Source organism: Pristiophorus japonicus, chromosome 12 (assembly GCF_044704955.1).
Source record: "Pristiophorus japonicus isolate sPriJap1 chromosome 12, sPriJap1.hap1, whole genome shotgun sequence".
Taxonomy (NCBI): Eukaryota; Metazoa; Chordata; class Chondrichthyes; family Pristiophoridae; genus Pristiophorus; species Pristiophorus japonicus.
This window is the reverse complement of record NC_091988.1, coordinates 156,898,372-156,913,161: the sequence shown is the minus strand read 5'-3', so window position 1 is coordinate 156,913,161 and position 14,790 is coordinate 156,898,372. Positions and strand designations below refer to the sequence as shown.

Here is a 14,790-nt window from a genome sequence, read left to right as displayed (position 1 = left end):
GTTGTAATAAGGAGTGCTACCCAATCTTCCACATTAATTGCTATTCATGTTATTCACATCAAAGTAAAAGATTTTATTATGGCATTCTGTTAAGGTCAGGAAAGACGCAGTAAGTGAAGTCCATACTGCATTACAAATTGCTAGCCAGTATCGCACATTCGCCGTTAATGTTAAGATTTACGGTGACAACAAGATGTCGGCTTACATCTTCAACAAGTCGATGTAATCTGCATCCAATTGTAAAATAATGGCCTGGAATTTGTGGCCAGCAGTGAAGTGAAGGCATTCGCGGCTGGCCCTGAAATATGTGCCGCACACTGACCTTGCAATCCCTGTGTCGAGGACTTCAGGTTTTCCGACCTTGAAATCAATTCAACGGAACTTAATGGGAATCCCCTTGTTCGAATTGCTCTGATGGCAACAGGCTTTAGGAGCCAATCAAAAGGCAAAATTCTCAGAACAAGGAAGTGAGTAAGCCCTTAAAGTTCGAACTTTTAAGAATAGTTACAGAGAGCAAAAGAAAGAGTGGGGCTCTCACATTGGGTAAAGACAAACATGAAATAGAGATGGACAAACTTATAACAAAAATGCTAAGTTATTTTAATAAGTTTTAAAATGTTTTATTGTTATTCAAATGGAGCCATGTCACACTGCAGAAAGTTAAAATTAGTTTTGCAGGCCCTTAACATTTGATTAGCAGTCAACAGCCTGTTAAAACCCCAGTTACACCTGATCACTTTGGGTCTAACTTTTAGTGGGTAATTTAACAGCGTACTTACTGCGGAAGAGCCGAAGTTTACATCAGCTTCAATGATTTGGCTGATTGCACAGATTGCCGGCTCTGGGAAGGGGTGGGGTGTGTGAGGGACACAGCACAGCCTATTTCGGAGCTGTCAATGACTGACTGCAACTTTGGGATATCCGTATGCACCTGTGCCTCCGCAAACGCCAAATCCCAAAGTTGTGGTCAGTTTCAAAGGTGGAATGACGGCGAACGCTGCTAGTTCTCCGTCATCCCGATCGCAAAATCCAGGCTGATCAGATTGGTTGAGAATTAACTTTTTAACAACATTACAATAGCTATGCTGCCGTAATTGGAAACACATGCATTAGATGTAAATTAATGACCTTTCTTTAGTTTTGAGATGTTTAGGAATTCCTACTCGTGTGGTCACAAACTTTGACTCTGCTCATGATGCTGATGCAAACTTGACCATTGATTCATACTATGATGTAGAAGGGGACAGAACGGGAGAATCAAATGATAGTATTTGGTGAGTTAAAACAGAAATGAATATTCAAACAGCTCAATGCTTTTACTAAATGCACTGCAAATGGCATAATGCCTGTGTTGTAGTTAAACCTGACATGGAGAGAACTTTATGCCAACAAACCCAAGTGTCGGTGGGAGGAGGGCTGGGTGGATATTTTCCATATTTTAAAAAAAAATGTCTGGCAGCCAGTGTTTAAATATGGAGCCACAAGGAAAACCTAAGAGAAGGAAAAAAGGAAAGCAAACTGGAAGAAACATTCGGCAGAACGTGGTTCGGAGTCGGGCCAAGGCAGAGGTGGAGCAGGGCTGGGAAATACTTTGGCAGCAGTTTTGAGAGCTGTGCCGGGAATGGGGACAGATGAGTTTTCAGTACATCAGGAAAGTGGCGAGCAGCCGGTATTTCAAGTAGATTAATATACAATTGGAGTAAGTTTCTCACAGTTGTGTCAGAAACAGATAAGAGATAAAAGAGATTGTGAATTTGCAATTATGCAAAAACATCGGGAATTGGGGGTGTGGGGGTGGGGGTGGGGTAATGGTGGGGATTGGGGGTGTGGGGGTGGCAGGGGATGGGGTGGTTCAGTAGTGCCATCTAGTGTCAGAGGGTCTGCATTTACAACCAAATGTTGATGAGAGGTTTGCCCATCATGAAATGTCAACCTAAGGTTTTTCCATTATAAGTATTCATATAAAAAGTGTAGCTCAAAATGCCCCTTTTTTAAATAGCAGTGCGCGTCCGTCCTTAAAGGGGAGGGTGTACTGCCGCGGCCGCCATTTTATTTTAGTTGTCGGCCGACTCTGGCCGAAGCCCAGAGGGCGCCAAGTAGGCCTCGCAGCGTTCCTCTCCTTTAAGTGAAGTGGAGGGATGTTGCTAAGTGTCCGCTGACATCATCAGCATCGCTCTGATGACACAGCCCGCCTTCCGCCCTCTCCTGACTCGCGTCCGCCCCTCTGCCGCCCCAAACACTGCCCCAATGATTTTTCAGAAGAAAAGAGGGCAATTTCCCTCTAATTCCCGCCCCATCGATTGGGGTGGTAAATCACGATGTAATTCTAATTATCCACCCCAGATAGGGCGGAGGGCCATTTCGGCTCCTTAGTAACCAATATGTGGTTCTAATGAAGTACCCCATTGTAACACAAAGGTTCTCAGATTGAGATCCTTGGACACGAGGGGATTTTGAGCTCATCTATGAGGCCATCAGACTTCTGTATTTGTTGACTTACTAACACAATCTTTCTGTTGCTGCATAATTAATATTTTCTGCAATGATATCCCTTTGGCTAACTGACATTATATTTTAGATATTTTAGGGGCATTCTAAAGTGTGTCAACATTTGCAGGAAGTCTCTATAAGTGTGTTAATATTTGCATGGTATCTCTTGGAGTGTGTCAATATTTGCAGTTTGGTGCTAGGATTATGCCAGTATTTGTATTGCCTTCGCCACAAGGAACATTTGAAAATCGGATATAAGGCCCGTTCACAGCTATTAATAGTTCTATTTCTGTGAGATTTTCAGAAATGTGAGACTTTTCACTTTTGTTTTTACTTTAGGAATTTCCACGTGTGGAATGAATGTTGGATGACACGAAATGACTTGCGTTTAGGCAATGATGGATGGCAGGTAGTGGATGCAACACCACAGGAAGAAAGTGATGGTAAAGACTGAAAGGATTAGGAGATGCATTATGAATGAAATGATAACACCAGGAGGAAGACATGAACAGGAGTAGGCCAATCAGGCTCTGGAGCCTGTTCTGCCATTCAATTAGATCCTGGCTGATCTGAATCTAACCCGCCTTGATTACACAACGTTTAATACCCTTAGCTAACAAAAATCTATCAATTGCAGTTTTGAAATTTCCAATTGACCCAGCCTCAACAACATTTTAGGGGAGAGAGTTCCAGATTTCCACAACCCTTTGAGCCTAGCTCTAATTTTAAGGTTATGCCCCCTTGTTCGAGACTCCCCCACCAAAGGAAATAGTTTCTCTCTACACTATAAAATCCTTTATTCATCTGAAGCATCTCAATTAGATCACCCTTTAATCATCTATACGTGAGGGACTACAATCCTAGTCTATGAAACCTGGCCTCATAAGTTAACCCTTTCAGCCCCAGTGAAATGTATTGCATGGAATATAAATAGAATAATAGATAGCAATAGTCAGATACCAGAGAGTAATTGAATCGAGGAGTTTGTATTAAACTCCAGCATTTCCTCATTGCCTTTTGAGGGGACGGCTCTAGGTTCAGTGGATTTGCAGCTCCGGTGCCTACATACATATGGCAGATACCCTGTTTAAATACAGTACACATACAAAAGTAATGTGCCTTTCAGGTACCTGTTAATTTTATATATTCATATTCTCCATCATTTCCCTGCTTTTTAAGGAATCTACTGCTGTGGACCAGCTCCAGTCAAGGCAATCAAAGAAGGCGACATGGATATGAAGTATGATGTCCCATTTGTTTTTGCTGAGGTAAATGCACATTGTGTGGAATGGCTGGTTTTTGGAAATGGAACAAAGATGAGGATGGATATGAATGTGTCACGTGTTGGCCACTGCACGAGCACGAAGAGATGCGGTTCTGATGAACGTGAGGATGTCACAGGCCATTACAAATACTCTGACGGTAAGAAAAAAATTAATTAGCACAAAGTAAAGAAAGGAAAATTTGTATCATCTCTAATCTTATATCAAAATACAGTTCTTTATAAAATAATCAGGAGTTCAAAAATATATTGCTGGGAGCAATTGGTAATGTGTTGTTTTTTTCAACCTAAGATCGGGACAGTTACAATTCAAAGTTATCTAGAATCCAATATATTTCTTATAGTTAGGAAAATTAATGGTCTAAATCAAAGGAATTGAAAATGTACTGGTAAAAACATGCTTTATGGGATAACATTATCTCTAACTTATTGAAAAATATTTTAACTTCTATAAATTCGTGAATGATCTTTAAGGGGCAGGGATCAGTGCTGGGACCCCAACTATTTACAATCTATATTAATGACTTAGAAGAAGGGACTGAGTGTAACATAGCCAGGTTTGCTGACGATACAAAGATGGGAGGAAAAATAATGTGTGAGGACACAATAAAATCTGCAGAAAGATATAGACAGGCTAAGTGAGTGGGCAAAAATTTGGCAGATGGACTATAACGTTGGAGAGTGTGAGGTCATGCACTTTGGCAGAAAAAAATCAAAGAGTAAGTTAATATTTAAATGGTGAAAGATTGCAAAGTGCTGCAGTAGAGTGGGACCTGGGAGTACTTGTCCATGAAACACAAAAGGATAGTATGCAGGTACAGCAAGTAATCAGGAAGGCCAATGGTATCTTGACCTTTATTGCAATGGGGATGGAGTATAAAAGCAGAGAAGTCTTGCTACAGCTATACAAGGTATTGGTGAGGCCACACCTGGAATACTGCGTGCAGTTTTGGTTTCCATATTTACGAAAGGATATACTTGCTTTGGAGGCAGTTCAGAAAAGGTTCACTAGGTTGATTCCAGAGATAAGGGGGTTGAATTATGAGGAAAGGTTGAGTAGGTTGGGCCTCTACTCATTGAAATCCAGAAGAATGAGAGGTGATCATATCAAAACGTATAAGATTATGAGGGGGCTTGACAAGGTGGATGCAGAGAGGATGTTTCCACTGATGGGGGAAACTAGAACTAGAGGGCATGATCTTAGAATAAGGGGCTGCCCATTTAAAACAGAGATGAGGAGGAATTTCTTCTCTGAGAGGGTTGTAAATCTGTGGAATTCGCTGCCTCAGAGAGCTGTAGAAGCTGGGACATTGAATAAATTTAAGACAGAAACAGACAGTTTCTTAAACGATAAGGGGATAAGGGGTTATGGAGAGCGGGCGGGGAAGTGGAGCTGAGTCCATGATCAGATCAGCCATGATCTTATTGAATGGCGGAGCAGGCTCGAGCGGCCGTATGGTCTACTCCTGTTCCTATTTCTTATGTTCTTACTAAGTGATATTTTGAAGCAATGGAAAAATGATGGGCTTTCAACTGCATTAAAATCTGTTTGGAAAAGAATTGCTTACTTCACTTTTTGAGATAGAGTTTTTAATATATTTCATCCCTTAAAGAAGAAGGGAAAACTTGTTTAAAATTGTAATATATATGTGTAGAACAAATGCAGAACAGAGACACGATGAGTTGCTAATCAATGTGCTTGCTTTATTAGGTCAGAGCGAACTGAGCATGCTCAAACTAAACCATGTGATAATCCATGTGGTAATGCATTACAAAAATTAACTCACATCTCATGAAAGAAAATATTGCCTCAGAAGAACTTTGACTTTTTAAAAAAAGATATCAATACTTTACATAAGAACATAAAAAATAGGAACAGGAGTAGGCCATGCGGCCCCTCGAGCCTGCTCCGCCATTCAATAAGATCAAGTCTGATCTGATCATGGACTCAGCTCCACTTCTCTGCCCGCTCCCCATAACCCCTTATTCCATTATCATTTAAAAAACCGTCTATTTCTGACTTAAATTTATTCAATGTCCCAGCTTTCACAGCTCTCTGAGGCAGCGAATTCCACTTATTTACAACCCTCTGAGAGAAGAAATTTCTCCTCATCTCTGTTTTAAATGGGCGGCCCCTTATTCTAAGATCGTATCCTCGAGTTCTAGACTCCCCCATCAGTGGAAACATCCTCTCTGCACCCACCTTGTCAAGCCCCCTCATAATCTTATACGTTTCGATAAGATCACCTCTCATTCTTTTGAATTCCAATGAGTAGAGGCCCAACCTACTCAACCTTTCCTCATAAGTCAACCCCCTCATCCCCGGAATCAACCGAGTGAACCTTCTCTGAACTGCCTCCAAAGCAAGAATATCCTTTCGTAAATATGGAAACCAAAACTGCACGCAGTGTTCCAGGTGTGGTCTCACGAATACCTCAGAAAGCTGTAGTAAGACTTCCCTGCTTTTATAATCCATCCCCTTTGCAATAAGGGCCAAGATATCATTGGCCTTCCTGATCACTTGCAAGACCTGCATACTATCCTTTTGTCTTTCATGCACAATACCCCCAGGTCCCGCTGTACTGCGGCACTTTGCAATCTTTCTCCATTTAAATAATAACTTGCTCTTTGATTTTTTTTTTGCCAAAGTGCATGACCTCACACTTTCCAACATTATACTCCATCTGCCAAATTTTTGCCCACTCACTTAGCCTGTCTATGTCCTTTTGCAGAATTTTTGTGTCGTCCTCACTCATTGCTTTTCCTCCCATCTTTGTATCATCAGCAAACTTGGCTACGTTACACTCAGTCCCTTCTTCCAAGTCGTTAATATAGATTGTAAATAGTTGGGGTCCCAGCATTGATTCCTGCGGCACCCCACTAGTTACTGGTTGCTAACCATAGAATGAACCATTTATCCCGACTCTCTGTTCTCTGTTAGTTAGCTAATCCTCTATCCAAGCTAAGATATTACCCCCAACCCCGTGAACTTTTATCTTGTGCCTTAACCTTTTATGTGGCACCTTGTCAAATGCCTTCTGGAAGTCCAAATACACCACATCCACTGGTTCCCCTTTATCCACCCTGTTCGTTACATCCTCAAAGAACTCCAACAAATTTGGCAAACATGATTTCCCTTTCATAAATCCATGCTGACTCTGCCTGACTGAATTTTGCTTTTCCAAATGTCCTGCTACTGCTTCTTTAATAATGGACTCCAACATTTTCCCAACCATAGATGTTAGGCTAACTGGTCTATAGTTTCCTGCTTTTTGTCTGCCTCCTTTTTTAAATAGGGGCATTACATTTGAAGTTTTCCAATCTGCTGGGACCTCCCTAGAATCCAGGAAATGTTGGTAAATTACAACCAATGCTTCCACAATCGCTGCCGTTACTTCTCTTAAGACCCTAGGATGCAAGCCATCAGGTCCAGGGGATTTATCTACCATTTGTCCCATTATCTTACTGCGTACCACCTCTTTAGTGATTGTGATTGTGTTAAGTTCCTCCCCCGTATAGCCCCTAGACTATCCACTGTCGGAATATTGTTAGTGTCCTCTACCGTAAAGACTGATACAAAATATTTGTTCAGAATTTCTGCCATCTCCATGTTCCCCATCACTATTTCCCCAGTCTCGTCCTCTAAGGGATCAACGTTTACTTGAGCCACTCTTTTCCTTTTCATATACCTATAGAAACTCTTGCTATCTGTTTTTATATTTTGTGCTAGTTTACTTTCATAGTCTATCTTCCCTTTCTTAAGCATTTTTTTAGTCATTCTTTGCTGGCTTTTAAAAGCTTCCCAATCTTCTGTCCTCCCATTAGTTTTAGCCACTTTGTCTGCCCTTGTTTTTAATTGGATATCATCCTTTATTTCTTTTCTCTTACACTCTTTCCTCCTCACTGGAATATATTTTTCTTGACAGTTGTGAAATATCTCCTTAAATGTACACCACTATTCATCAAACCTCCTACACTTTAATCTATTCTCCCAGTCCACTTTACCCAACTCTGCCCTCATACCTTCATAGTCTCCTTTATTTAAGCTTTGTACGCTATTTACAGATCCAACTTTCTCACCCTCCATCTGAAGTTGAAAATCAGTCATGCTATGATCACTCATTCCAAGGGGATCTTTTACTTGGAGATTGTTTATTAATCCTGTCTCATTACACAGGACCAGATCTAAGATAGCCTGCCTCCTGGTTGGTTCCAGACTGCTCAAGGACCCATCCCTTACGCACTCTATGAACTCCTCCTCAAGGCTACCCAGACCAATTTGATTTGTCCAATCAATATGGAGGTTAAAATCACCCATGATTATTGCTGTTCCCTTTTTACAAGCCCCCACTATTTCCTGGTTTATGCTCCAACCAACAGAGTTGCTACTGTTAGGGGGCCTATAGACTACACCCATCAGTGACTTTTTCCACTTATTGTTCCTTATCTCCTGAAACTGTTTCAACACCCTTATCATTTGAGCCAATATTGTTTCTTATTATTGCAGTGATTCCATCCTTTATCAATATAGCTACTCTTTTCCTTTCTGACTGTCCTTCCGGATTGTCAAGTACCCCTGAATATTTAATTCCCAGTCCTGTCGCCTTGCAACCACATCTCTTTTCACTGATAGAAACATAGAAAATAGGTGCAGGAGTAGGCCATTCGGCCCTTCAAGCCTGCACCGCCATTCAATGAGTTCATGGCTGAACATGCAACTTCAGTACCCCATTCCTGCTTTCTCGCCATACCCCTTGATCCCCCTAGTAGTAAGGACTACATCTAACTCCTTTTTGAATATATTTAGTGAATTGGCCTCAACAACTTTCTGTGGTAGAGAATTCCACAGGTTCAGCACTCTCTGGGTGAAGAAGTTTCTCCTCATCTCGGTCCTAAATGGCTTACCCCTTATCCTTAGACTGTGATCCCTGGTTCTGGACTTCCCCAACATTGGGAACATTCTTCCTGCATCTAACCTGTCTAAACCCATCAGAATTTTAAACGTTTATATGAGATCCCCTCTCATTCTTCTGAACTCCAGTGAATACAAGCCCAGTTGATCCAGTCTTTCTTGATATGTCAGTCCCGCCATCCCAGGAATCAGTCTGGTGAACCTTCGCTGCGCTCCCTCAATAGCAAGAATGTCCTTCCTCAAGTTAGGAGACCAAAACTGTACACAATACTCCAGGTGTGGCCTCACCAAGGCCCTGTACAACTGTAGTAACACCTCCCTGCCCCTGTACTCAAATCCCCTTGCTATGAAGGCCAACATGCCATTTGTTTTCTTAACGCCTGCTGTACCTGCATGCCAACCTTCAATGACTGATGTACCATGACACCCAGGTCTCGTTGCACCTCCCCTTTTCCTAATCTGTCACCATTCAGATAATAGTCTGTCTCTCTGTTTTTACCACCAAAGTGGATAATCTCACATTTATCCACATTATACTTCATCTGCCATGCATTTGCCCACTCACCTAACCTATCCAAGTCACTCTGCAGCCTCATAGCATCCTCCTCGCAGCTCACACTGCCACCCAACGTAGTGTCATCCGCAAATTTGGAGATACTACATTTAATCCCCTCGTCTAAATCATTAATGTACAATGTAAATAGCTGGAGCCCCAGCACAGAACCTTGCGGTATCCCACTAGTCACTGCCTGCCATTCTGAAAAGTACCCATTTACTCCTACTCTTTGCTTCCTGTCTGCCAACCAGTTCTCAATCCACGTCAGCACACTACCCCCAATCCCATGTGCTTTAACTTTGCACATTAATCTCTTGTGTGGGACCTTGGCAAAAGCCTTCTGAAAGTCCAAATACACCACATCAACTGGTTCTCCCTTGTCCACTCTAACTGGAAACATCCTCAAAAAATTCCAGAAGATTTGTCAAGCATGATTTCCCTTTCACAAATCCATGCTGTCTCGGACCTATCATGTCACCTCTTTCCAAATGCGCTGCTATGACATCCTTAATGATTGATTCCGTCATTTTACCCACCACCGATGTCCGGCTGACCGGTCTATAATTCCTTGTTTTCTCTCTCCCTCCTTTTTTAAAAAGTGGAATGTTGGAAAATGACTGTCAATGCATCTGCTATTTCCAAGGCCACCTCCTTAAGTACTCTGGGATGCAGTCCATCAGGCCCTGGGGATTTATCGGCCTTCAATCCCATCAATTTCCCCAACACAATTTCCTGATTAATAAGGATTTCCCTCAGTTCCTCCTTCTTACTAGACCCTCTGACCCCTTTTATATCCGGAAGGTTGTTTGTGTCCTCCTTAGTGAATACCGAACCAAAGTACTTGTTCAATTGGTCTGCCATTTCTTTGTTCCCCGTTATGACTTCCCCTGATTCTGACTGCAGGGGACCTACGTTTGTCTTTACTAACCTTTTTCTCTTTAAATATCTGTAGAAGCTTTTGCAGTCCGTCTTAATGTTCCCTGCAAGCTTCCTCTCGTACTCTATTTTCCCTGCCCTAATCAAACCCTTTGACCTCCTCTGCTGAGTTCTAAATTTCTCCCAGTTCCCAGGTTCGCTGGTATTTCTGGCCAATTTGTATGCCACTTCCTTGGCTTTAATACTATCCCTCATTTCCCTTGATAGCCACGGTTGAGCCACCTTCCCTTTTTTATTTTTACGCCAGACAGAGATGTACAATTGTTGTAGTTCATCCATGCGGTCTCTAAATGTCTGCCATTGCCCATCCACTGTCAACCCCTTAAGTATCATTTGCCAATCTATCCTAACCAATTCACGCCTCATACCTTCAACGTTACCCTTCTTTGGAGATATGGAGATATGGAGATCTTGGAGTAAAGTCTCTATTATCTTTGGACTTTATGGTAGATAACAACATATGTTCATAAGAAATAGAAGCATGAGTGGACCATTTGGCCCATCAAGCCTGCTCTGCCATTCAATAAGATCATGGCTTATCTTCTACCTCAACTCCATCTTCCCACATTATCCCTTGATTGCCTTAATATCCAAAATTCTATCGATCTCTGTCTAAAATGCTGAGCCTAAGTGGAATTTTAAGAAAGGAGGGAGAAAGTAAACATGGAACTGCAGAGCAGTTGGCCTGAGCATCCACATGCAGCAAATTCCAAAGATTCACAACCCTTTTGAGTAAAGGAATTTTGCCTCATCTCACTTCTATATGGCCGACCTCTTATTCTGAGACTGTGACCCCTAGTTCTAGATTCCCCAACCAGGGGCAACATCCTTCCAACATCTACCCTGTCAAGCTCTGTAAGAATCTTGTATATTTCAATGAGATTTTCTATTTTCTGTCCATCAAGCAATCCTCAAACCATGTTAAAAGATATTACCTCCAAATCCATTGTAATATATTTGCTTCATGGGTTCTTTGCATAAAAATTCATAGTGACACATTGCTATTAAGAACGAGTTGGTTATTTGCAAAGGTTTAACAATCACACTACACATTACTAGTTCATCCACCAGGCTCACAACATAAGAACATAAGAGAACATAAGAAATAGGAGCAGGAGTAGGCCCTACGGCCCATTGAGCCTGCTCCACCATTCAATAAGATCATGGCTGATCATCGACCTCAATTCCACTTTCCTGCCTGATCCCCATATCCATTAATTCCCCTAGACTCCAAAAATCTATCTATCTCAGCCTTGAATATATTCGGAGACTTAGCATCCACAGCCCTCTAGGGTAGAGAATTCGAAAGATTCACAACCCTCTGAGTGAAGAAATTCCTCCTCATCTCTGTCTTAAATGGCCTTCCCCTCATCCTGAGATTGTGACCCCTAGTTCTAGACACTCCAGTCAGGGGAAACAACCTCTCAGCATCTATCCTATCAATTCCCTTCAGAATGTTGTATATTTCAATGAGATCAACTCTCATTCTTCTAAACTCCAGAGAGTATAGACCCATTCTACACAATCTCTCATCGTAAGGCAGCCCTCTCATCCCAGGAATCAATCTAATGAACCTCCGTTGTACTGCCTCCAAGGTAAGTATATCCTTCCTTAGAAAAGGAGACCAAAACTGTGCACAGTACTCCAGCTGTGGTCTCACCAAGGCCCTGTACAATTGTAGCAAGATTTCCTTACTCTTAGACTCCAAACCCCTTGCAATAAAGGACAACATGCCATTTGCCTTCCTTATTGCTTGCTGTACCTGCATGCTAGCTTTCTGTATTCTTGCACAAGGACACCCAACTCTCTCTGAACACCAACATTTTAAACTTTCTCACCATTTAAAAAATATTCTGTTTTTCTATTCTTCCTACCAAAGTGAATAACCTCACATTTCCCTACATTATACTCCATCTGCCACAATACTGCCCACTCAGTCTATCTATATCCCATTGCAGACGCTTTGTGTTCTCCTCATAGCTTACTGTCCCACCTAGCTTTATATCATCAGCAAACTTGAATACATGACACTCGGTCCCTTCATCTAGGTCATTAATACAGATAGTAAATAGCTGAGGCACCAGCATTGAGCCTTGCAGCACCGCACTAGTTACAGCCTGCCAACCTGAAAAAGACCCGTTTATCCCTGCTCTCTGTTTTCTGTCTGTTAACTAATCTTCTATCCATGCTAATGTATTACCACTAATCCCATGAGATCTTAGCTTGTGTAATAACCTTTTAGGCAACCACCTGTCTCGTTGCGGATCCCCTGAACCCAACTGGCTGGGGTTTTTTTGAGTCTTGTAAACATCATGTGACTGGCTAAGCCACTCCCAACTCAACACCTGTACAACTATTTTAATATCAACACCTCTACAAACCTGTGAGCCCTAATTTTGTGTAATAACCTCATATGTGGTACCTTATCGAATGCCAAGTACACTACATCCACTGGTTCCCCCTTATCTACCCTGCTAATTACAACCTCAAAATACAGATTTGCCAAACAGATTTGCTTTTAATAAATGTGTGTTGACTCTACCCAATCATATTATGATTTTCTAAATGCCCCTGTTACCACACCCCTAATAATAGATTTTAGCATTTCCCCTACTCCTGATGTCAGGCTAACTGGTCTACACTTTCCTGTTTTCTCTCTCCCTCCTTTCTTGATATTTCATTTGGGCTGAACATTCATGAACCTTGCATTCCTTATACTCAGAAAGCTGCCTTTATCTGCCCAATATAGGTAAGTGATAGCAAGACCCAATGATCCAATCCTTGCCACTGTACACTCCCTTACTGGATTGTGCCATGTGGTGGCATGTGATAGTCCTCATCTTTAGTAGGCATACTGAATAAACACTGTCAGACCAAGATATAAATCTACAAATAATTCTTTTAAATAGAGCAGATAAATTAATACTATTCAAAATAAAATATTGTATTACAGACTTTGTCATCTTTCACAATCCTCTTCTGCTGTCCTGATACCAACATTCCTGCACATTCCGACAGGGACCTCTGTCAGGGATTTCCCTACACGTGATGCGCTTATTCACCACAGAGTACAAAGTAATTGAAACCCACTTTGACTATTATCTGCTACATGGATACCATATATCCCTGGGCTGTAGAATCTGATAACTTTGTTTTAACAACATACAGTATCACAAATTTGGATACTTTGATGCAGCCTATTAAATTCAACAGTTTTCTGTTTCATAACTGTGTTAAAATCTTCTCAAATATCATATGACTTAATTGTGAAGTGGTTGTCAGTAACATTGGGATGTGCAGGAATAATGGAAAACAGAAAGTTTCACTTAGGTAAAAATGAACTGTAGGCAGTTCCATTTGTTATCATGAAACCAGCCATTTCTGCATAAATATTCTGTGTTGTGTTCTGTTGGTGTTTTCTTAGCTTTTTAAAAAATAATGCACAGGTTTGTTCTTTTTGTCCTCTCTTTCTTTCTTTCTTGCTCTCTTTTTTTCAGTCTCTATCTCTCTCTCAATTAAACAGGGAACATCTTTTATTCATCGAGGCCAAGTCAGCTACAATATCGAATAAGCAGACTGTTAATTACAATTAATGACTATTCCAATGCTCTCCTGGTCAGCCTCCAATCTTCCACCCTCTGTAAACATCAGCTCATTGAAAACTATGCTGCCTGTTTACAAACTCACAGCGACTCCCGTTTATCCAACTATTTACAATCTATATTAACGACTTGGAAGACCTGGGCAGGACTGGAACCAATGTCCTAGGGGGAGTGTTTGCTAGTGCTGTTGGGGAGGATTTAAACTAATATGGCAGGGGGATGGGAACCAATGCAGGGAGACAGAGGGAAACAAAAAGGAGACAAAAGCAAAAGACAGAAAGGAGATGAGGAAAGGTGGAGGGCAGAGAAACCCAAGGCAAAAAACAAAAAGGGCCACTGTACAGCAAAATTCTAAAAGGACAAAGGGTGTTAATAAAACAAGCCTGAAGGCTTTGTGTCTGAATGCAAGGAGTATCCGCAATAAGGTGGATGAATTAATTGTGCAAATAGATGTTAACAAATATGATGTGATTGGGATTACGGAGACGTGGCTCCAGGATGATCAGGGCTGGGAACTCAACATTCAGGGGTATTCAACATTCAGGAAGGATAGAATAAAAGGAAAAGGAGGTGGGGTAGCATTGCTGGTTAAAGAGGAGATTAATGCAATAGTTAGGAAAGACATTAGCTTGGATGATGTGGAATCTATATGGGTAGAGCTGCAGAACACCAAAGGGCAAAAAACGTTAGTAGGAGTTGTGTACAGACCTCCAAACAGTAATAGGGATGTTGGGGAGGGCATCAAACAGGAAATTAGGGGTGCATGCAATAAAGGTGTAGCAGTTATAATGGGTGACTTTAATATGCACATAGATTGGGCTAGCCAAACTGGAAGCAATACGGTGGAGGAGGATTTCCTGGAGTGCATAAGGGATGGTTTTCTAGACCAATATGTTGAGGAACCAACTAGGGGGGAGGCCATCTTAGACTGGGTGTTGTGTAATGAGAGAGGATTAATTAGCAATCTCATTGTGCGAGGCCCCTTGGGGAAGAGTGACCATAATATGGTGGA

General features: G+C 41.6%; 1 protein-coding gene across 1 annotated transcript in view; it reads left to right on the top strand.

Moving 5' to 3' along the window:
* LOC139277513 (protein-glutamine gamma-glutamyltransferase 2-like) overlaps positions 1-14,790 on the top strand; it is a 46,871-nt gene that overhangs the window by 19,503 nt on the left and 12,578 nt on the right. Inside the window, exons 7-9 of the mRNA XM_070896058.1 lie at positions 1,139-1,274; positions 2,830-2,933; positions 3,670-3,912. Coding sequence (XP_070752159.1) covers positions 1,139-1,274; positions 2,830-2,933; positions 3,670-3,912 — 483 coding nt within the window. The remainder of the gene's footprint in view (positions 1-1,138; positions 1,275-2,829; positions 2,934-3,669; positions 3,913-14,790) is intronic.